Raw genomic sequence first — 22418 nt, 5'->3', positions numbered from 1 at the left:
GGTTCTGACATTCTGATACTTTTCTTTTTGTCCAAATAATCTCTGGAACACCATACACTCGCTATCAGAAGTACTTCATGTTTAGGTGCGAATTTAACCTCCACTAGACTTATGACTCTCTTGAGAATTTTAGAAGAACACTATTCTTTGATTGTCCAAAATAAGTAAAATACTATTTTTGAAAGTGGCTTGGGATATATTTATCTTATCTCATTTGCCGTTTGTGCTTTATAGCATTAACATAGTTCACTAATTTTTGTTTGCAACAATAAAAAGCTGGTAGGTGGGCACTTAAATCCTCTTAATCAGAATGGTTGCACAAGCCCCCAATTGATACTTTCCATCTGTATTTAGTTTTTTATAAGGTTATCATGGGTCGCTTGCCTACTGAATTAATGATAGAATATTATTCCTGAGTTGGAAACCAGTCTTTAAAGATCATTACACTAGTTAAGAGATGTCACTTTAACCCTTATTTATAGAACATGTATATTACAGATTCAAGAAGGGACACTAATGGAGATCATCTCTCGTTCTACATTCATGGCATCTAAGCAATACAAATTTTAACGGCCATATGGGTAAGGGTGGAAATGCAAGCTAATCTGACCACTGGCTTTCATTCCTAACTTCACTTATCATCTATTCCCATTAGCTAAATCCGCCTTTATCACTACAGCAAACCAAGGTGGAGCATACGTGTAATTTATAGGATAGTGGATAAGTAAATTCCTAACACTACTACTTCTTTTGTGTCACAGAGAAAACATTATTGGTGCATTCAAAGTCATTATGGATTATGTGCCATGGACAGATTACTAATATTTTTTTATGTGCTTGTTAATGCAAGTGTTAATATTTTTTTTACATACTTGTTATGCAAATGTTAATATTTTTTGACCTGCAGGAAGAAAAGGAAGCTTCGGAAGTCAAAGTTTCAAAAGCTAAACTTCAGAACAAAGCCAAGATTGCATCACTGTCCTCTCAACTAGAAGAACTTAAGAAGCAACTTGCATCTGGACCACGGGAGATAAAAGAGAGCAAAAAGGTGCTTTATTTGAAAGGATGGAATTATGCTGTATTTGTTGCCTAGTGAAACAGTTCATATGTGATTCGACTGTTTGAATAAAAGTGACATGTAACATATTCACTAGCGAAATGTTATATAAAAAAACTATATATTGGCATATGCAAAAGTTATATAAGCTGTCTTTATTTTCTTTCAGACACCTGGTGATGGTGATCAGGAAAATGCTGCTGCAAACCGAGGGAAAATTTTAATGTTGAGAAGAAAAGTGGAAGAATTAGAATCCCAAATTTCCCAGAAGAATGAAGAACTACACAAAAAGGTGTGAGATGAAAGGGTTTGTTTTTTGCCTTGTGTCTATAAGGAGTGCTTAATGCTCCAACACTCATAGAATTCCTATGAGCGTCAGAGCATTGTCCCAGGACAAGCAGGCATCATAGTCTCACAGGGCTAAAGTGTACTGTCACTTTAAGCTTTAGAAAGCTTTGAGACTGCCAGTACCATGCATGTGCAAATGCCTTCCTGCCCGATGCCAGCTCGCAAGGTCATCAGTTTTTTGTTTTCCACAGAGTGAAGAAGATGTATCTGGACTTCGTCCAGTCAAATTTGCCTTCCTGCTTCATTTTTCATTCTTTTCTTCGTCTTAGTTGTTTTATTCTTTTAAACCTTTTTATTCCTAACAATTTATTTATGTTCACTATTGGAGCCTTTAGGCAATTTTAAAGTCTTTGCCCCTACTGATGGTGTCGGCGAGTTTTCGGCCTACTTTTTACTCAGCCAATGGTCTTCTGTGTTTTTTCGTTTCCGACTGGATCTGTTCCCAATCTTCCAGGGCTAAAAAAACCCCCAAACAAACAAAACCTAACAAAACACTCCAACAATCAACAAAATCTTTTGTTTTTGTTCCTTCAGATTTATTTTTCAAACAAGATATTAGGCCTGGTGTTAAGTTACTTGGACTTCTATGTGGTACCAATCCCTATTGGTACTGGTGGACATAGACATCGTCACAGGCATTACCAGCATCGAGTCACTTGATGCATGCTTCTCATTGACGCCATCGTTCATTGACGCAGGCCGTCATTTCTAAAGCATGCTGCCTCTTGGGGTTAACAACACTTCGACTTCTTTTGTAAACCGCATAGAACTTCACGGTATTGCGGTATATAAGCTGTTATTATTATTATACTGTGATATTTAGATTACATGTTTAAAGATAATGTGACTGTTTTCAGTCCATTTCTTTATCTGTTCAATTGAGTTACATTGGACCTCTGAGGAAGGCGTGTTCGCCAAAACACGGACCGTGTAGGGTCCGGTTGTACTTTCACATTTATATTTTTATGTATTTTCATGATTTTAAAGTGTAAGAGTACAATAAATTCATCTCAGAACATCAGAATACAAAGCTTTTTTGCTTTTATCATTGGATTGATTTTTACAGTGGATCATTGGGTCACCATTTCTTTTTGGTGTGATAAATGTGATTTGACATTCATCATTCCTATCAACATACAGTAGTTATTTTAGATATTCTAACAAGGAAAACTCCTTTGTACATAGACTAAGAAGCCTCATGGGAAAAAGAAGCTACTAAAAGAGATTTATTTAAATATCTATCAAAGCATATATAATAGTATGTATTATAGTGCAATAATCATTCTTTGTTTTTATTCCTAGAACACAGAAAATGAGACCTTGTGTCAGCGAGGCTCTGAACTAGATGCTATGCTTGTGGAGAAAGATAAAAAGTTAGCTGAGAAAGAAGCTTATATTATTGACCTGCAGATAGCCACTGGATCAGGCAACACAGCTACAGACTTAGTTGTTCCTATTGAGCATGTGAAGGTATTGTATAGCAGTGTTAGCTGGAGATCGGCTTAAATTGATTCTGTGTTGTTCTGCAAAATTGAGGGCTCAGAAAGTTGCATTTATTTCACAAAGAAAAGAAAAAAAACATTTTTATTGGACTAATTTTTAAAAAATGTTTTACATTTCTGAAAAGAAATCAAGAAATACATGCACACCACATCATGGTGATAATGAAGACATAAAACTTTTAGGAGAAATCAGAATTTAGAAAAAACAATCCAAATTCACTACATTAGCCAGATCACATTAAAAAAATCCTAATATCTACAGGAGTCTTTGCATACAGTTACAGTAGCTCATTTGCAAAACTCACTTGCACATAGGATGTCCCGTGATAGCACACACAAGTCTGCATAGAAATCATGCAAAGCATTCTGCACTTCATTATATTGGCCCAGAAAGTATTAACTTTGCTCACAATGTTTCTTTAATTGATGATTAAGATTCTTTAAAAAAAAAAAAAAAATAAATCTGTTTTCTTCTCTGAACTGTATGGAATCAGCTAAGTGTGAATGAGTCCTCAATGCAGGAGATGCAGAGTCTAATTCAGAGTCTTACTTGGAAAGTGGGGGACAGTGAAGAGAGAAACGGTCTTCTCCAGGAGCAGAATCAAAGCCTTAGAAATCTTTTCAGCAAGGAGAAGCAACATTTCCAGGAAAGAGAGGCCATGTATGTGGAAAATGTAAGTCAGTGTCAACACTTGAAATCATCTATGGCACTTATGTAATCATCATTCTGAGTAGTTTTGATGGTCTTAATGTAACAAATCAGAAGCAGTTTTTACACTTAAAAATTTATCGAATACTACTGCTATTTATCACTTATATAGCACTGAAAGGCATCCTCAGTGCTCTACAAAATATAGGCTAACTTCTTCAAGCTATCATTTTGCCAGTTTCTTCTTTATTGTATTTTTCTCCCCTTTTCTTACACTAATTTTTGGAGTAAGATATGTCTTCCTGTTGTTACAGCTGTGCATTGCGTTTTAAAAAATCTCCTACATTGGCACACCTAAAACTATATCCATTCATGCTTGTTTATGCGATTCCCGCATAGGATTCTGTTAGGGATCAATGCATCAGTACTCTGATTTGCTTAGGTTCATAACAACTGACATGACTGAACAAGCAGTGGTTTTTAGAAGTTTTGATACCAATACTTCTGCAGGAAAAAAATCAAAATAAATCACATAGTTTATTTCCAAAGTGCTGCTGATGTAAGAAATGTCTAAACACAGTATATGAAAAAAGAACCAAGTTTGTTTATTAGTAAGAAATATTATTGTAGTTATGGAATTGTGTTGACTAAGGCATGCTTTCTATCTTTTCTGGCATCTAGATGTGTCATTTTGGAGGATTTCTGTTAGGATAATCTTTTCTAATCCAAAAACCAAAGGTGGGATATAATATCAAGGAGCACTTTGCAAATATTTCAGATATTCAACTTCTTGTTGTTTCAGATACGTATGTTTCAAAACATCATTCAGGAAAAGGAAAAGGATCTTATGTCTCAGGCACAGAAACATGAGCAGGAGCTCTTTAAACTAGCTGCAAAATCTGATGCAAGTGCTGATCTAGAGCAGGTAGGGGAGTTTAGAATCTTTGACCTTCTGATTCTAGCAACCATGGCAATTGAGAAGGGAACAGAAGAATATTCTAGAACTGTTTGAGCTTGTTTTCCCATTCATCTACCAATTGGCCAAGTTTCCACCACTTTTACCCTTTTTATATTTTCTGTGTTTTAGTATTTCCAGAAGTTCTTTTTGTAAAAAATGTCACTACGACTTAAATTTAGTTTAGTTCTTGATGGAAATCTTTCTATTTACATATTTATTTGCTTACTTTTCTTTACTTATTTATATTTATTTTTAATGGTGGTACATATTGAAACTGACCTGTAAAACGTGTTGTTCTAACAGTCAAGCCCATTTCATAGAAAATGATTCATGAGTTTTAACACCATGTTTACAGTGTATCACAAAGATAGGGAAACTATGGCCAGCAGCAGGTTTTGAAAGGGCTGGAAGAGTTATGTAACAGCATGTAATTTTTGTCTGAAAATACATATAGGCAGCAGTGTTTTCCAGCCTCTGCTCTACCACCTTTGAGAGCCTGTGATTCAAGAAGTGATCAGAAAGCTACTTCTGGAATTTGGTGTTTAGAGATGGACACTTGTTTTCATTTGTGAACTAGTCAAGTTGAACATGTTCTTATTTTGAAATCTTATAAATGTTCATTTTCTGATAGTTGTTAAAAGCCTTGAAGCAAAAGCTACATGAAAAGGAGGAAGTCCTGCTTGGTAGAAACCAGGTGATTGACATGTTACAAAAAGAACTGGATAGCAAAGACCAGCAGCTGACGGTAAGAAATAGTGTCAATTTGAATATCATCCTTCAGTTGGTTAAATTAATGCAGACAATACTTTGAGATTTTAGTAGACAGCTAGTTTATGTAGGAGATACAGTCTGGTGCAGTCAGTTAGAATACAGTTTTATTTTGGTTTTTCGTTTATTTTCTTCCTTGTTCAGTGGGAACTGTTGGGGAGGACAAAAACCTTCTATGCAGCATTGCTTCTGGATTACATTCCTTTGCTGCAAAGTTCATCATATAACTAAGTATATACTTGTGACCTGGGTTAGCCACTTGTTGGATCTTTGGTCTGTCCCAGTATGACAACTCGTAATGTTCTTATGATGGGGTTACGTGTAAAGGAATGGAGTAGGTCAAGCTGTGACATGGTGTCATCCACATCATTAAGATCTGTGACCAGTGGAGAGATGATAGCAGAACAAAGGCCATTTCTGTAGTTGGGATGATATCGTGGAACAACTTGCCGGGACAGTTGAGGACGATGGATAATTTAGAGTGTTTTAAGAAGCTTTGAAAAACCACTATTTGTGGAAGCTTTTTATAAACTGTTCAATGGGGAATGATGGCTACTGGATGAATATTTTTTCTATATTATTGTTTTATTTTATGTCATTTGACTATTGCATTTTTTATATGTATTCTGTAACCCGTTTAGGTTTTAAGCAGGATATGAATGTTAAATAAATTAAATAAGTACATGCACACATCCATTCCAAAGGTGTAAGTTGTTAACTTCCTAACCCATTTTTTGGTTTCCTACTTTTTTTTTTTTTTTAGCATTTTCACCAGGTTTTTTTTGTATTGTCATATCTTCCCTCTTTTTGGGTCAATTTTGAACATCACCTACTGTTTTTTATGTTTACCAATCTACAGTTTAGCATGCTATACTATAATATGTATAGTTATTTGGAATATTTTTCTGCTGATCTTGTTGATTTGTCAGTGTTCATAAGAACAGCCTTAATGGATCAGACCAGTGGTCCATCTTGCCCAGTATTCCGTCTTCACAGAGGCCAATCCAAGTCACAAGTACCTGGCAAAAACCCAAATAGTAGCAGCATTCCATGCCACCGATCCAGGGCAAGCAGTGGCTTCCCCCATGTCTGTCTCAACCACTGACTATGGAACTTGTCCAAACCTTTTTTTTTTTTTTTTTTTAACCAGCTACATTAACCGTTTTTACCACAACCTCTGGCAACGCATTCCAGAGCTTAATTATTCTCCAAGTGAAAAAATATTTCCTCCTCTTGGTTTTAAAAGTATTACTCTGTAATTTAGAAACATGATGCCAGATAAAGGCCTAAAGGCCCATCTAGTCTGCCCATCCGCAGTAACCATTATCTCTCCGAGATCCCATGTTCCTATCCCATGCTTTCTTGAATTTAGACAGTCTCTGTTTCCACCACCTCTTCCAGGAGACTGTTCCACACATCTACCACCCTTTCTGTAAAAAAGTATTTCCTTAGATTACTCCTGAGCCTATCGTCTCTTAACTTCATCCTATGCCCTCTCATTCCAGAGCTTCCTTTCCAATGAAAGAGACATAGATATTTAAATGTCTCTATCATATCTCCCCTCTCCTGCTTTTCCTCCAAAGTATACAGATTGAGATCTTTAAGTCTGTCCCCATACGCTTTATGACGAAGACCACACACCATTTTAGTAGCCTTCCTCTGGACCGACTCCATCCTTTTTATATCTTTTTGAAGGTGCAGCTTTCAGAATTGTATACAATATTCTAAATGAGGTCTCGCCAGAATCTTATACAGGGGCATCAATACTTCCTTTTTCCTACTGGCTATACCTTGCCCTATGTACCCTATCATCCTTCTAGCTTTTGCTGTCACCTTTTCAACCTATTTGGCCACCTTAAGATCATCACATACATTCACACCCAAGTTCTGCTCTTCTGTCATGCACATAAGTTCTTCGCCCCCTAAACTGTACCATTCCTTCGGTCTACTCTATTGTAGGCACACCATTGGTAACATCCCTTTCCTCAGAGTGATTTCCTTTGACCACTACCCTCTGTCGTCTTCCACTCAACCAGTCTCTGACTCTGCCCATCCTCAGGGCATTCAGTTTATTAGACTTCTATGTGGAACACTGTCAAAGGCTTTGCTAAAATCTAAATACAACACATCTAGCACACTCCCTCTATCCAATTCTCTGGTCACCCAGTCAAAGAAATTGGATCAGATTTGTCTGACAAGACCTACCTCTAGTGAATCCATGTTGCCTCCAGTCCTGCAATCCACAGGATTCCAGAAACTTCACTATTCTCTGTTTTAAATATATTTCCATTAATTTGCTTATTACTGGCCTGTAATTCCCTACTTCTTCCTTACTTCCACTTTTATGTAGAGGGACCACATCTGCCCTTCTCCAGTTCTCTGGTACCCAACTCGTGAACCATTGAAAAGTTCAGTCAGCAGAGCTACCAGAACTTCCCTTAGTTCTATCAGCACCCTCAGATGTACACCATCTGGCCCCATCGCTTTGTCTACCTTTAATTTAGCTGGCTCCTCATGAACACAATCTCTGAAAATCGGGGTCTACCACTACTCCATTCCTATTTGCATGTCTTCGAGTGTCACCTAGTCGTCGTAAATCTTGATGCAGTAAAAAATCGATCCACTTGTATCCATTCTGCATCACTCAGGATTTTGTAGACTTCAATCATATCCTCTACATCTACAATATTCTTTTTGCATTTAAATGTATGTTACCATTTTCTAGCGTATAATTGAAATGGAAGAGCAACTATTGGAATATGTAATTAAGCATTATTTTCTGTATATCTTGAAATCTTTTGATTTCATAGGAAATAAATGACACATACAAACGTTTACAATTGGAGAAAGAAAATCTGCTGTCGAAGTTGGAGGCTGAGAAGCATGTAATGCGAGCTCAGCTGAGAGACATGAGGGAAAAATATGAGAATGAATTGAAGAAGTTACATGAGGTGACTTCTGCCAAGATGCAAGAAATCCAAGAGAAGCATGAGCTTGAACTTCAGGAGAAGGATCAAGCCCTGATTCAATTTCAGAAACAAGCAGAGAGTGGCGAGAACAACTCTGAGCAAGCCCTGGATGCAGACGCTGTAATGAAACAAAAAGTAGAGACATTGAAAGGTATTGGGTATATTTATTATCCTAAATCTTTGCTCAGTATTAAATTTTTAGCTTTAGATTTTATGTTCTTTGGCTCTGTGCTGAGGCCAGTTAGGGGACTGCTCATAGAACTGAAACAAATTTTTCTTCAACAATCAGGATATGATTAGGGTGATGTCATTACGTGGCATTGGGACTAAACGGGTCTCCAGAGTGTATAACCAGTATAAAAGTTCTGAGCATGAGTGACTCCAGTCCTCAGGGTTTTTTCTGGCATGTTGAATGGATATGGAAAAGTAGCTCCCTTCTGCCATGTTCTGATGCCATTTTCTGCCTAGAGTTTTTCTGACTCCCCTTAAGACACTGAGGTCTTTTCTCCATTTTTTAAGAGTGTGTTTTGGGGAACTTGTCTGTTTGAGACCACTACGTGGTGAGCAGTTATCTTAATGTTTTTGGTTTAAAGTGGTCTGTGTTTAACCATAATGCCCTATGACCTCACAATGCAGGTGTAAAGAGCATTAGCCTGTAGGGAGAGGAGGAGATAGTGGTTGCTGCGGATGGGCAGACTGGATGGGCCATTTGGCCTTTATCTGCTGTCATGTTTCTGTTTTCTAGAATGGCATTGGAAAATTTGGCATTTACTCATGCAGGCTCCGTACGTATTCACATGTGCAGTTTTGCAAGGCTTGGAAAATTACCTCCTATTAAAATAATTGTTACCCAGAAGTAAGAACTCTAGCTCAATTTTGGTAAAAATGTAATGTATTCTAGTATAATTTTTGGATGTACAAATTAAGAACGAGAAATCGGATACATTTTTATAATTATCTTTTTGGCAGATTTTTCAAATAATTGTTTGTTTTTAAGCACAAGTGAAGATAAAAACTGACGAAGCAAGCAAATCCGAAGCTAAGTTCCTTAAAATGAAAGCTTGGTCCAAATCCAGAATCAAACAGTTGGAGGATGAACTAAAAAGTTTACAGGTAACGTTTATCTTATTAAAAAAAAAAAAAAAACAACCCAAAAACCAATCTATCAAGTTTTTATTAAATATTTTATAACTACTAATATACATGCTAAAACTTGGTTTTCTTTGAACTGTAAGAAATCTTTCAATTAAATATCAAATGATTATTACATTGAAAGAAGACAAGTAGTTCATGTTTTAGACAATTCTACTGTCAGACCTCTTATCCCTTTGTTATTCACAGGGTTTAATACAAAGTTTTTCTATGTTATGCTGAAATAAGAGGAATAATGTAAAGTCATTGTTTCAGTTAATGCTTTTTTTATTTAATCACTTTCCTGAAGTCAATATTTTTGCACTCTGTTAATCTATATTTTCTATGAGTATATGGGGGTAATTTTAAGGAGTGTTTACAAAAAGAGCTCTTTTTGGGGTGACACAGTATGGCTAGTCTTATGTCCATGTAGCCTTCTGTGTATTTTACAAAAAGCTTCACTTTCAGTGTAGCCTTTTAAAAAATTTGCTGCAAACTGTGGCTGTCCTTTTTTAGCCTTAATGACCATTCAAAATTGGTTTGCATATGTCCAAATATGTTTTTGTAGTATTGTTTTTGTAGAAGCGGTGGTGGAGTGGTCACATTCTTGAGGCAGGGGTCATAGGTTTGAAAGTTAATTGGGGTGAGCAGGGCACAGGATTGAACGTTCATATTATATCATCCCTGGTATATAGTCTACTAAATATATGCATCTGTTTTGTGTTTTTCCTGCATAATTTAAGCCATATTTTCACTGCATGGGTGAGAGAAAGATCATCCATAGTTCATTTAAGCACATATTTTTCAATTCCTAGTTTAGTTATGGCTCAGTAAACCTGTTCTTTCCTTCTTTTGATGGTCTTTTCTTCAGTCATCGTCAAAGAATAATCATTCTGACTTAACTAGACGAGTCTTTGATCTGGAAAATGAAAAAGAAGAGCTTCAAACAAAACTTGAACTGTTTTCTCAGCTGAAAACTCAGAATGGTAAATGCTTCATCTACTCTCTGAATGATCTGCTTGTTTTTTCTCTCTTCAGAAGGAACACTCCAGATCTATGTTCCCTCTAAGTGGAGCATGTGAGCAGTCACCCATACCTTCTAGGAACATACGTAGTTTATAGATTTTACATGGTTGCTCACAAAAATACTTGCAAATCCCAGGCCCCATATGCCACCCTAACTAGTACACTTGTGGTGGAAAGTGTGAGCCCACCAAAAACCCACTGTACTGCCATATGGGTGACAGCTGTAGGCATAAGGGCTACTGGGATGGTAGACAGGTGGGTACAGTAGGTTTTGGGGGAGTTTTGCAGGGCTCCACTATATAATGTACAGGGGTTATGGTGAGATGTGTTCCTGACACCCTTAATGTGAAGTTCACAGCAGTGCCCCCCTAGGGTTCCCCACTGCTCTGCTGGCAAGTCTGTATGGCCAGAAACAAATGACTTGTCTTGGATGAGTGGTTGGTTTTGTTTTTTGGGTTTGTTTTTTTATAATGACAAAAGAAATTAGACGTCTAGCTGGGCCATTAAAAAAAAAAAACGAATCTTGCAGGTTTGAAAATTGACTTTTTCTCAACCTGATGTTTTTCTTAAAAAGTCGGACTTAATGTCCTATTGAAAATGCCCCTCTGTTCTTTCAGATAATCCTGTTTATACTTTTAAACAGAATATTTCTGTTTTTGTGTGGCTAATTGTAATTAATGATAAAAATGCTTTGGCTATTTCAATTTGTTTTTGCAGAAGAACTGCTGGCCAAACTGGAGACCTATGAAGAGCAACAACGAAAATTACAGGCAGATCTTGAGCAAGTTACAAAGAGGGCAGCCTCACAGGTTTCTTCCTGCTTGGTTTTCATTGGCTATTGCTAGGGAAGGGCACACACTAAGGGCTCCTTTTACAAAGGCATGCTAGCGGTTTAACATGTGTAATAGCGCGTGCTAAACCGCTAGCCGCTACCGCCTCCTCTTGAGCAGGTGGTAGTTTTTCGGCCAGTGCGGGGGTTAGTGCGTGATTAAAAGTCACGTGCGCTAAACCCACTAGCGCGGCTTTGTAAAAGGAGCCCTAAGTAAAGATTTGGTTCAAACCTCCTGATTGTCAGTTAGTGGAGGTTTTTCCCACATTCATTTTAATAAAAATAAAATAATTTTAACACTTGCAAATCAATCGTACCTACATAGGATTTGATTTATTGAATTTTCAGAAGCTGAGAAGTTGTAGCAACGTATTTTACAAATAACAAATATAAATTGATTTTGTGTACACTGAATTTAAGGCACATCCCCCCTGCTCGATATAATTGGTTGTTCCCAAGGCTAGCATTTTGTTTAATGAATCTTACTGCTAAATTGCTACTGAGTTCTGATCTGCTTTGATTACCTTGACATCAATTAGTTCTTACATATGCTTGCTGATCTTCCAGTCTGTCCTAAACATTTTCATTGTTTTTTTTGCTGGTAAACTCCCATTTTCTTTTGATTATATTCCATAGACAAGTGAATCTGGTAGTGTGGATGAGCTACAGAATCGTCTTCTGGAATGGCAGGAGATGGTACCAGAGTCAGAAGATGCACAAGACCAAGTCAGAGAGGAAAAATCGGCCATAGCTCTGAGAATGGCACAGATTGAAGAAGAAAGAGAAGGTCAGCTGATGCTTTTATTAATTTCAAGTGCAATAATTATATTGTTGAGACATTATAGCAGCAATATAAAAAAGACATTAAGATTTATGTGGTTAGGGTACTATCGAATTAAAAACTTCCTCTGCAATAAAGGGTGTTGGCCAAGAATTTTTGTAAGGGTTATTGTAAATGAACACTGATCCCTTACCATACCAGGATGTAATTATACAAACTTAGTTTTAAAATTCAATCATAGGTAAAAATAAAAGTAACATGAAATAGATTGAATAATTAAGGAACTGCACAAGACAGAAGTTGCCAGAAATGTGAGTGAAGGGCTGTTAAGAAAACAGATGTTTTTTTCACAATAGTGTTCTATGGTAAATGAACACACTGTTCATTTTACAGTCATTTTCTCCAAAATCTTTGACATGAAATTTTGAGAGATTCTTTTAAAAATCAGAAACAAGTTCTAAGCTTCAGTGTATGCAAAATCAAATGAGGTTGTGGTATTTTTTTATTGCCAGTTATAACATCCTATAATGGCACAAATTTTGACAAATTAGTCACATGGTTGATCTTTATACCAGCTTCTTGATTTAATGTAAGATCCAACAACACTTACGTTTCCCCACACCTAAGTAGTAGGTGGTTTTGTTAGGCAGAACATTGAACACAGACAAACCGACTTCATTTTTAATTTAATTTGGTTAACTGCCTTTCAGGTTCAGTGTTCGGTATTTTTTGTTTGTTTGTTTTCATCATACAACTCTTATCCTCGCTCATTTGTTATGACTTAGACTGCAAACAATAGCACATTTTCTTACAACGAAGGCCATTACTTAAGTGCTACGGTATTAATTCCAATAATGCAACCAGAGTAATGCAAAATGATCTTGGCTACCATGCTTATATATAGACCATATGGCTTTATGAATACATTCACCAAGCCAGGATTGTAATTTACCTGTCTTATATCTGACACCATTTGGCTTAGGATAGGCAAATAAGAACTTCTTGTATTCCTTGATGGTCTAAATTTGTCAAACAAAGAAAACAACTAATTTTCGAAAAGAACAGTAAGATATGGCTTTATGAATACATTCACCAAGCCAGGATTGTAATTTACCTGTCTTATATCTGACACCATTTGGCTTAGGATAGGCAAATAAGAACTTCTTGTATTCCTTGATCTTACTGTTCTTTTTGAAAATTAGTTGTTTTCTTTGTTTGACAAATTTATTACTTAGTTGGGTATTTTTAAGATTGCAATTCATTTTTAACTTTTTATAATGATTTTATTTTTATGGTATGAATGTATTTCGCTGATTGTTCAGTTTCTTATGGTATAAACTGCCTAGAGCTCTTGGTAATGACGGTATAAAAGAATAAATTTATTATTATTATTATCCTGTATAGCATAATATCTAAGTGCTGTTTGATAGTGGCACTTTATGATACATTGCTTTTCTATAATGTTAGACTTTTATTTTGGAAGCTGTGTGCTTAAATATTTAATGCTCTGCCAGACCTTTTAGGGAGCTTGTCTAGGTGCAATCGACTCAGGAAGGAGTATCTCAAAGGACAAAAACATTTTATTTTATTAGAATGCATTTTTTGTCCTGTGAATGTGGAGGTACTTGGCATAATGCCATAATCATGAGATTTATCTTTTTTTTATTAATTAGGTTATGTCCTTGTGTGTAGCTTTCAAATCAAAAGAGACCCTTTCTCTAAGTTTCAGAGCTCTATTCTTACTCTGTAACTTATGATGGATATTCAAGCTACAATACTTTTTAAACTGTTTCCTTTCAGAGGGAAAATTCTTCTATAAGGAATCTGATTCCAAGCAAAGTTTGATATTTAAAAAATTATTTTAATCATGCATTTTTATAGGATTGTTCTTGAAGATGAGATGTTGAGGTAATCATGATTTTTGAGTTTTCCAAAATATTGGGGGTAATATGTGCAAGGCAGAAGGTTTGCCTAAGGCACCAAAGAGTACCTTTGTAATGGTCCTGATCTCTTCATATATCATTCTGTACTATCAGAAATTCCTTCTTACACTAGCAGAAGATGAAAAAACATCCAGCAACTACATATAATAATAGTTCTTTCATTTTTATTCTTTGTTTTATAACATCTGCTACTACTGTACATATTCTCTTCATTCCCATTTAATTTGCCCCTTTTTAGAAAGGATAACATTCTAGTTTATTGTATACAGGACCTACACAGCAGTGGATTTCCATCACAAATCATTCTGGTCTTTATCCATGCTACTGGACCTCTACAAGAACCCATAGGTTTAGGTTCATAGATTTGCAGATTCTTCCCTATGCACCCGGGATAGTGGCTCCTGATGTAGAAATTCTTAGGTCTGTATCAGATTTTGAAATTGGAAATACATCCCATTATATTTTAGGTTGGTGGTTTTTTGGGGCATCCTTTTCAAGTTGCAGTGATCCTATGATAAGTAATAATATCCTTATTCAAGAAATGAAAATTCAGTTTGTCTTGGCCAAACATTACAAGAGCTCCAAGAAAAGCAAAAAACAAGATCTCCTAATTGTAATAGTAGTTCTGAGAGCCATATTTGCCTTGGGGGCTTTTATATTACCACCATCATTTAAAGGCAACAAGTTCAGCAATTGTACCAGTGATTTGGGCAGCAAAACACATATAATTGGTTTTTCTTTTTTTGTATAGTTTCCAGTATTGCTTGAAAAGAGACTAGAAGGTTCAAAATATATCATGTGCCTGTGGTTTCATCTAGTAAGACTTAATTCTGTGTTCGAGACACCACCATGGAATTCTGGCCTAACACTGCCTTTCCCTCAAGCTCCATCTTAGAGAATGACACAGTGACAAAATTCATCACCGTTCCCGTCCCCGCAGATAACCGCGGGAAACAAACCCATGTCATTTTCTAGTGTCTATTTCAACCTCAGTCCTTCTACACCAGCATTATTCAAAGCAAAGCTTGCGGGTCAGTGGTTGTGGCCATTCATACTCTGATTCTTCCCTCTTTCCTTAAAGAATGACATGAAGATGGTTTGGGAACAGTGATGAATTTTGTCACCGTGTCATTCTCTACTCCATCTTAAATCTTGTCCTGGCTCAAAGTCCAGCTCTTTTCTGTTTCCCCTTTTGGAAGATGAACTCTCTAGAGGGTGTGGTAAAATAAATCTATATTGTATGTGTGTTTTGAGTTCTATGTGTTAGCTGCAGTTGCCCAAAATAATATATGAAGCAGAACCCCCCCACCATCAAAAAAAAGATAATTTATTAGCTATTAATTGGGTTCTGTGAGCTTTCAGATATTGTTCTGGATCAAACAGTCCATCATAGGTAATTAAAACAGGTACTAGAAGCAAGGCTTTATGATGGAGTAGAGCTCATGCGCAGTAGTAGCAGGTGCTAGAGACTCTTTCATTTTAAGAGCTCAAGAAAAATGATGTAAGTAAGAAGGTGTGATGGCCTAGAGTGATAGATGAAGATTTACAAAACCAGTCTTCCTTTCTGCATGGATATACATTGTGTGAGCCATATGTAGGGGACATCAACTGATAGCACTGAGTCCAGACTTGATCTCCTAGAGCCCCAGAATGCCTGAAAGGCTTTCTTAGCTTTTGTAGCTGTTCTCTCTCCTGTGTCAGTAAATCTCCCTCCTTAGCTTTTAATTATCCTAGTGTGAACAGGCTGAGTGGTCATTGCCCTTCACCACTCCACTCCCAGGTCTTCCGAGCACTGTTCTTCATCATACAATTTTCCTGGTCTCTCGGGCCGCCAAAGATCATTCCAGCCATTGCTGGTCCCTTTGATTGCCACTGATCACTCACTCTAGTCATCTGCAGACATTCTGGTAGCCAGTACCTACCAGGGAGGAGTGTGTGGCGCAGTGGTTGGATCTACAGCCTCAGCACCCTGGGGTTGTGGGTTCAAACCCCGCACTGCTCCTTGTGACCCTGGGCAAGTCACTCAGTTCTCCATATCCCCAGGTACGTTAGATAGATTGTGAGCCCACCGGGACAGATAGGGAAAATGCTTGAGTACCTGATTGTAAAAACCGCTTAGATAACCTCGATAGGCGGTATATAAAATCCTAATAAACTTGAAACTTGGTCACTACCGGTCACTCACTCTGGGCCCTACCAGCCACTCTGCTTGCCTCTGTTAGTACAGATAGAAAACAATGATTGTTTTGCTTCAACAAAGAAGACAGAACAGGGTCTTCAGAATCTGGAACATGGAAGTCTTCAGAATCTGGATTCGCGGTATCCATTCAATGCCTCTATTGCCTCATACTTTATTGGCAACCAGAACATAACTAGCAGACAAGCTAAGTTGTCTCCTTTTAGTGACAGACTGAGGAGGATATGTATTCAGTACAGGTACGAGAACAGTCCCGTGCTTAGAAAGCCATCCAGCCTATTTTGGGCTCTGGAAAAGCAAGTCTGGACTTTGTGCTGTTGGATGACATAATTGTTTGGCCACAGTCTACAGAGAATCCCCATAATAGGTAAGCAATGCCACTTTCACTATGGTTGGCTTTCTTTAATATTAATCTGGTTGATTGTAATAAACAAATATATTAGGCAATAGTGCGCTACTTTTCTAAGGTTAATATCGGATATCAAAAATATAAGCAACCTTAGATCATCATCTTTAATGAAATGAGTACTTGATTTAAACTAAACTATAAAGGAATAGAAAAATTATATATATATAAAAAACAGACCGATGAAGATGCTGGTGCTAATAATACTGTGAATGAAATCTACCCACAGTCTGCATCGCTGAGGTCTTAAGTGGAATAGAATTGAAACTATCTAAGGTTGCCTGTATTTTTGATTGTAATAAAGCCATATTGAAGATCTAGGTTTACGAAGCATGTTCTGACCAAGCTGTATGAAGTTCTGAAGACAAAAGGAGCCAGTACCTGACCTTGAAGCTTAAAACACTGACGAGATAGGAAATGGAGTGAAAAATCACAGTCCCTGATCTCAGGCTATTTACAATCTGGCTGGAGGTTATACCTCCTGGATTGTGATGAGAAAGGAACATTCTGAAGACTGCAGTTCTCTAATCCAAATCTATTTTGCAAAAAAAAAAAAAAAAGTTTTGAAAAGAGTGAAACATAGTAGTCTTTAAGTTAGAGCAGTGGATCTCGACCCAATCCTTGTGACAACGCTAGTCAGATGGTTTTTAAGGATGGTCACAATGAATATGCATGAAAGATTTGCAGGCACTGCTTCATCTGTCTTGCATAGTTATTATGGATGTCCTGAAAACAGACCAGTTGAATCTGTTTTAGAAAAGGGTTGAAAGAACCACAGGTTAGAGTTTGCTGTCATAAATGTGCAACCATGGGCTTAGTTATTCTTTAAATCTATGGGTTTTACATCTGGTAGATAAGAATTCCAACCATGTCTACTTAGCGGGCTATGTACTTAGTTTCATTTCTTTTCCACATGAAGCATGACTTTTGTCTTTTTTTTTTTTTTTTTTTTCTTCCTGCCATGTTGTATCTGATGAGCCCTCGGTGTCCCTTCCCCCTCTACTCCTTACCCCTACACTGCGATTTGGTCAGCCACTAAGAACAGTTTCCCATCAGTTTTGTGCATGCAGGTTCACTCTAAGCTGTAACACCTAATACACTGCTGATCATTTCCTTCTGGAAGCTTTGCCTTGTAGGGAAATTGTCAGCAGTGTGTTCAAACGGTTTCTGTATTCATGTTTCTTTTTTCTAACAATACGCACAACACGGAATAATTTTTTTTAAATTTGGATTTGTTTTGTACAGTAACTGCTTTTGCCCTTGTGTCACATTGAGCTTTCTCTGTATGTACCTGGTGACTCCATATTTACTTTGTATATAGTAGGAAATTTTTAAAATATTTGAAATAGGGCAACAGATTGGTCCTGTATTGAGCAGTAAAATAACTTGTTGTCAATTAGAATTTTTTAATTGATTACTAATACCATTATATTTTTTTGCATTAATTGACTCAAGAGCCCTTTTACTAAGCTGCGTTAGTAAATTGGTTTTCCTGCGAGCTATATGTATGGCCATATTTAGTGTTAAAATCACTGTGTGGCCATTAAAAAATAACAACAACAATATGGGAGCCTTTACTGCCATCTATGTAGGCGGCGGTAAGGGCTAACCAGATTCTCAAATTAGTACCTGCCTTCAAAAGCAGCCAATTGTGTATCAGTCACACAAAGGCACTGTTTTGAGAATAGCAAGTCCATGAAAGGTAGGCACTGGAAATATAGGCCAGGGTTTTAAAGGCCTAAATCCTACCTTTCACATGAATCGTGTCTAAGGCCACTTCCAGTGTTAACCCCTCCTAAGTGCTACAAGGCACCTCCTTAGATGGAGCAATGGTGCCTCTGTTTTTTTTTTAACAGCTTTTTAATTGACACAGTCAGTTACTAAACCAATTAAGTTAGGCAGCGATATGGCGCCTACCGCTGCCTAACAGTATTGTTTTGAGAATCCGGGCCTTAGTGTGCACACACTAACTGATTTAAGCTTCCATGCCCCCCCTCTCAGCCCATGCCTTAACATAGAAACATAGAAAATGACGGCAGAAAAGGGCCACGGCCCATCTAGTCTGCCCACACTAATGGCCCACCCCCTAACTACCTCCATGAAGAGATCCCACATGCCAATCCCAATATTTTCTTAAAATCTGACACGCTGCTGGCCTCAACTACCTGTTGTGGAAGATTATTCCAGCGGTCAACTACCCTTTCGGTGAAGAAATATTTTCTGGTGTCGCCATGAAATTTCCCACCCCTGATTTTCAACGGATGCCCTCTTGTTGCCGTGGGTCCTTTAAGGAAAGAGAGATCCTCTTCCACCTCGATACGTCCTGTGACATATTTGAACGTCTCGATCATGTCTCCCCTCTCTCTGCGTTCCTCGAGTGAGTACAGCTGCAACTTGCCCCCAAATAAAAAAAAATGTTAAAAAAATAAATACGGCACTTAGAATGCAAAGGTAGCCTAACACAGCTTAGTAAAAGGACTCCTTTATTTGCTAAAATGTAGGGGTGCTTTTCAAGTATCCATGCTTGTTCAGAGATAGAAGTTTGGTGTCACCTCCGTACTCTGCTTTTCATCTACCTTGCATGAAACATACATTACCACTTTTGTCATTTAATTGTGTTTTTGTCAGATCACAAAACAGATGGGAATGCCCTTATTTACCCCAGCAACACTCTGTTTGGCAAAGTGCAACATATCTACTTGCACAAGTTGATTTTATTTCCAAATGTGTGTTTGTAATGGATCTTCTAAATTTTGCCTGACAAAGTATCAAACCGTTGATGTCTAAAAGGATGGTTTGATGCCAGTTTGCAGTGTATCACGTATTTGTGATTTCCTCAAATTATCTAGTATTGTAAGCTGCTGCTAAAATTAAAGATGCCAGCTGAACCAGTTCCATTTACATAAAAATGCATTTGATTGTTCGGCTGCAAAAAAAAAAAAGGAATTTTAGCCGTTGACTTTTTGTCATAGAAAATAGCTACATTTTTAACTTCTCTGTCTTGAATTGAGCGATAATTTGGCAGTATAATAGACTGCATTTTTTATTGCGTCAAAATAATAAAAACCCTATTTGCTGTTAAGAAAGTGACATTTTATTTTCTTGTAAATTTTTTTTTTTTAACTTTACAGTAGTATCAAAAGCTAATTTTATTTGCTATGTTAAATAGCTGACATTGAGGAAATCACAAAGTGAATGGTATGGAGTCCTCCTGTGAACTTGGGCCTGTGCTTCATAGGAACCTTTTGCCCTTGATCTTGTTTTCCTTCAATTGCATAAATGTAACTGCTTTTCCTGTGGCACAAAACTGATTGAGGATGACTGGTTCTTTCCTGGCTGCTCTGATCCAGCCATAGTCTCAGGGCAGCAGGAGCTGGAGGAGGAACTGACTGCGGCTCAAGGGATTGCTAGGTTGCATCAGGCAAGAAGGAAGAACATCCAGGCCATCACAAAACACCAGGTGGGTTTGTGCATGAAAAGTTCCACTGAAAGAGAAACAACAGATAAGACTTGGTATCGCTGTTTATTTAGTGTTGCCACGTTCAAATGGCCTATTATTTTAATTTTCAGCTTTAAGAATTTAACGCTCATTCAAATAAGTCTTATAAGAGAAATTAAGGTCCACAAATAAGTTAAAACCTACAATGTGTTTATTTTTTATTTCTGTATCGAGAAGTGGGGTCAGTACCTTGAGATCTTGCTACTTATGGGATTCTGCCAGGTTCTTGTGACCTGGATTGGCCTTGTTGGAAGCAGGATTCTGGTCTAGATTAGAGGTCTGCACGGGAACGGGGATCGCGGGAATCCCTTCATAACCCACGGGACTCCCATGGGGACCCCCCTCTAGCCAACGGGACTCCCACGGGGATGGAAGGCTTTGGAAGAAGGGTTCGTCCATATAATATAATGGACACGTCAGCCTTAGTAAAAGAGGGGGTTTATAAGTTAATTACCTAAACAAAAAAAGGGTTCCACCAAAGAGATTCCACAAGGAAAACAGAAGCACAAACTCAAAAGAAACTGTGGAATTGATGATCCTGTCAGAAGTAATTGCTGCTTTTTATGGGGACGGGTGGGGATGGAGGTAATTCCTTGCGGGGATGGGTGGGGACAGAGAGGATCCAGGTGGGGATGGAGAGGATCCTGGCGGGGACGAGTGGGGACGGAGAGGATCCTGGCGGAGACGGGTGGGGATGGGTGGAATTTCTGTCCCCGTGCAACTCTCTAGTCTAGATGGACCATCACTCTAATCCAGAATGGCAATACTTATCTTCTTCTGGACTAAACTTGGCAAGCACATTGCTTTCATTTTTTCTCTTAAATAGCTTCATGATAACACCATGAAAAACCATTGGTGATTCCTAAATCATATATTAAGTATTTGCCCCCCTCCTTACAAAGCCGCACGAGTGGCTGCTGCTCAGCAAAAGCTCTGAAGCCCTTTAAATTCCTATGGACTGGGGTACTTACCACAGTGGCAGTCACTAGCGTGGCTTTAAAAAAAAAAAAAGGGGGGGGGGGGGGAGGCTGCTTTGTAGCTCCATTTAATCAGCCTAATACACGTTAGCTCTCATAACTATTTATGATTTATGCATTTTTAATGGTACAAGATAATAGCAGTTAAAGCCTATATGCTATCTGCTGATCTTTAAAATATAGGTTTTCTGGTTTGTATGACAGATGAGTCCACCTGGCACTTAGTGTGCTAAGATATCTTTTCTCATTCTCTTTCCTAGACTAATGAGATTTTCTCAGTAGGAAATTGAAATGCAATATAGACTAGCAATTTGATCAGAAAAGCCTTTCCAAATTACCTCTGATCTTACAACTGTGGGTATATTTGTAGTCTCCAAACCCTATACCTGGTAGTTTGTTTCAGGTCTTAGATAAGAATTCCAACCATGTCTACTTAGCGGGCTATGTTCTTAGTTTCATTTCTTTTCCACATGAAGCATGACTTTTGTCTTTTTTTTTTTTTTTTTCTTTCTACCATGTTGTATCTGATGAGCCCTCGGTGTCCCTTCCCCCTCTACTCCTTACCCCTTACTTCTGAAACCTATACCTTTCTCACTGTTGCTTTCAAAAATGAATTACATGATACCACAATTCCATTGGAAGTTTCATGCACATCACAACTTATCAAAATAGTAAATGAGGGGAGAGCCTGATCCCTGTGCGTAACGATGTTAACTACTGCACTAGAAAGGGAAATAAATCTTCACCGGCTCTTGATCCCCCCTCCTACCTACAATTGTGTCAAAAAATTTTTTATCTGAATTACTTAGCTGTAGGTGGAGTAGTTGGTTCATGTGTTCTTTAAATGTCTTTAAATCTCTGCCAGTCGTAGCCGACGGACGCTGTCTGGAGCCCTGACGCAGCTTGTCTAGCGAAATGGCAGCTAGCTTCATGTCCGTCGGCTAGGACTGGCAGAGATTTAAAGAACACATTAAACCAACTACTCCACCTACAGCTAAGTAGTTCAGATAAAAATTTTTTTGACATACTCAGAGTCCGATTTCTGCAAATAATAACAAGCTATTATTAATATTGACAGGGGTCGCCATGCAACAAATTACTCAAAATTGGAAAGATTATACTAAATTAAATTATACATTTTGGTGGAATTCAGTTTGCCACATATATAAGATGGAAAAGATGATAGCGTTACAACAAGGGAATCTTCATAATTTTAAAAAATATGGGGACCATTGACTAGTTACTCTAATGATCAGATATCTTAGCACATAGGTACTATATATGGGGAATGTATATCATATGGAAATAGGAATATTGATAAAAAGGGAGGGTATTTATTTTACCTTAAAAGAATAGTTGATTGTAAATACAAGTGATA

At 37.6% G+C, this 22418-nt stretch overlaps 1 protein-coding gene across 1 annotated transcript in view; it reads left to right on the top strand.

The window, feature by feature from the left end:
* Positions 1-22418, top strand: part of LOC117352202 (golgin subfamily B member 1-like) — a 53311-nt gene that overhangs the window by 6595 nt on the left and 24298 nt on the right. The window contains exons 5-16 of the mRNA XM_033928480.1: positions 908-1048; positions 1227-1349; positions 2708-2875; positions 3402-3581; positions 4359-4481; positions 5146-5259; positions 8093-8402; positions 9249-9364; positions 10254-10368; positions 11126-11217; positions 11874-12024; positions 19915-20024. Coding sequence (XP_033784371.1) covers positions 908-1048; positions 1227-1349; positions 2708-2875; positions 3402-3581; positions 4359-4481; positions 5146-5259; positions 8093-8402; positions 9249-9364; positions 10254-10368; positions 11126-11217; positions 11874-12024; positions 19915-20024 — 1743 coding nt within the window. The remainder of the gene's footprint in view (positions 1-907; positions 1049-1226; positions 1350-2707; positions 2876-3401; positions 3582-4358; positions 4482-5145; positions 5260-8092; positions 8403-9248; positions 9365-10253; positions 10369-11125; positions 11218-11873; positions 12025-19914; positions 20025-22418) is intronic.

The sequence above is a fragment of the Geotrypetes seraphini genome, chromosome 19, assembly GCF_902459505.1.
Source record: "Geotrypetes seraphini chromosome 19, aGeoSer1.1, whole genome shotgun sequence".
NCBI lineage: Eukaryota > Metazoa > Chordata > Amphibia > Gymnophiona > Dermophiidae > Geotrypetes > Geotrypetes seraphini.
Note: the sequence above shows the minus strand (reverse complement) of the source record. Positions and strands in the feature narration are given on the sequence as shown.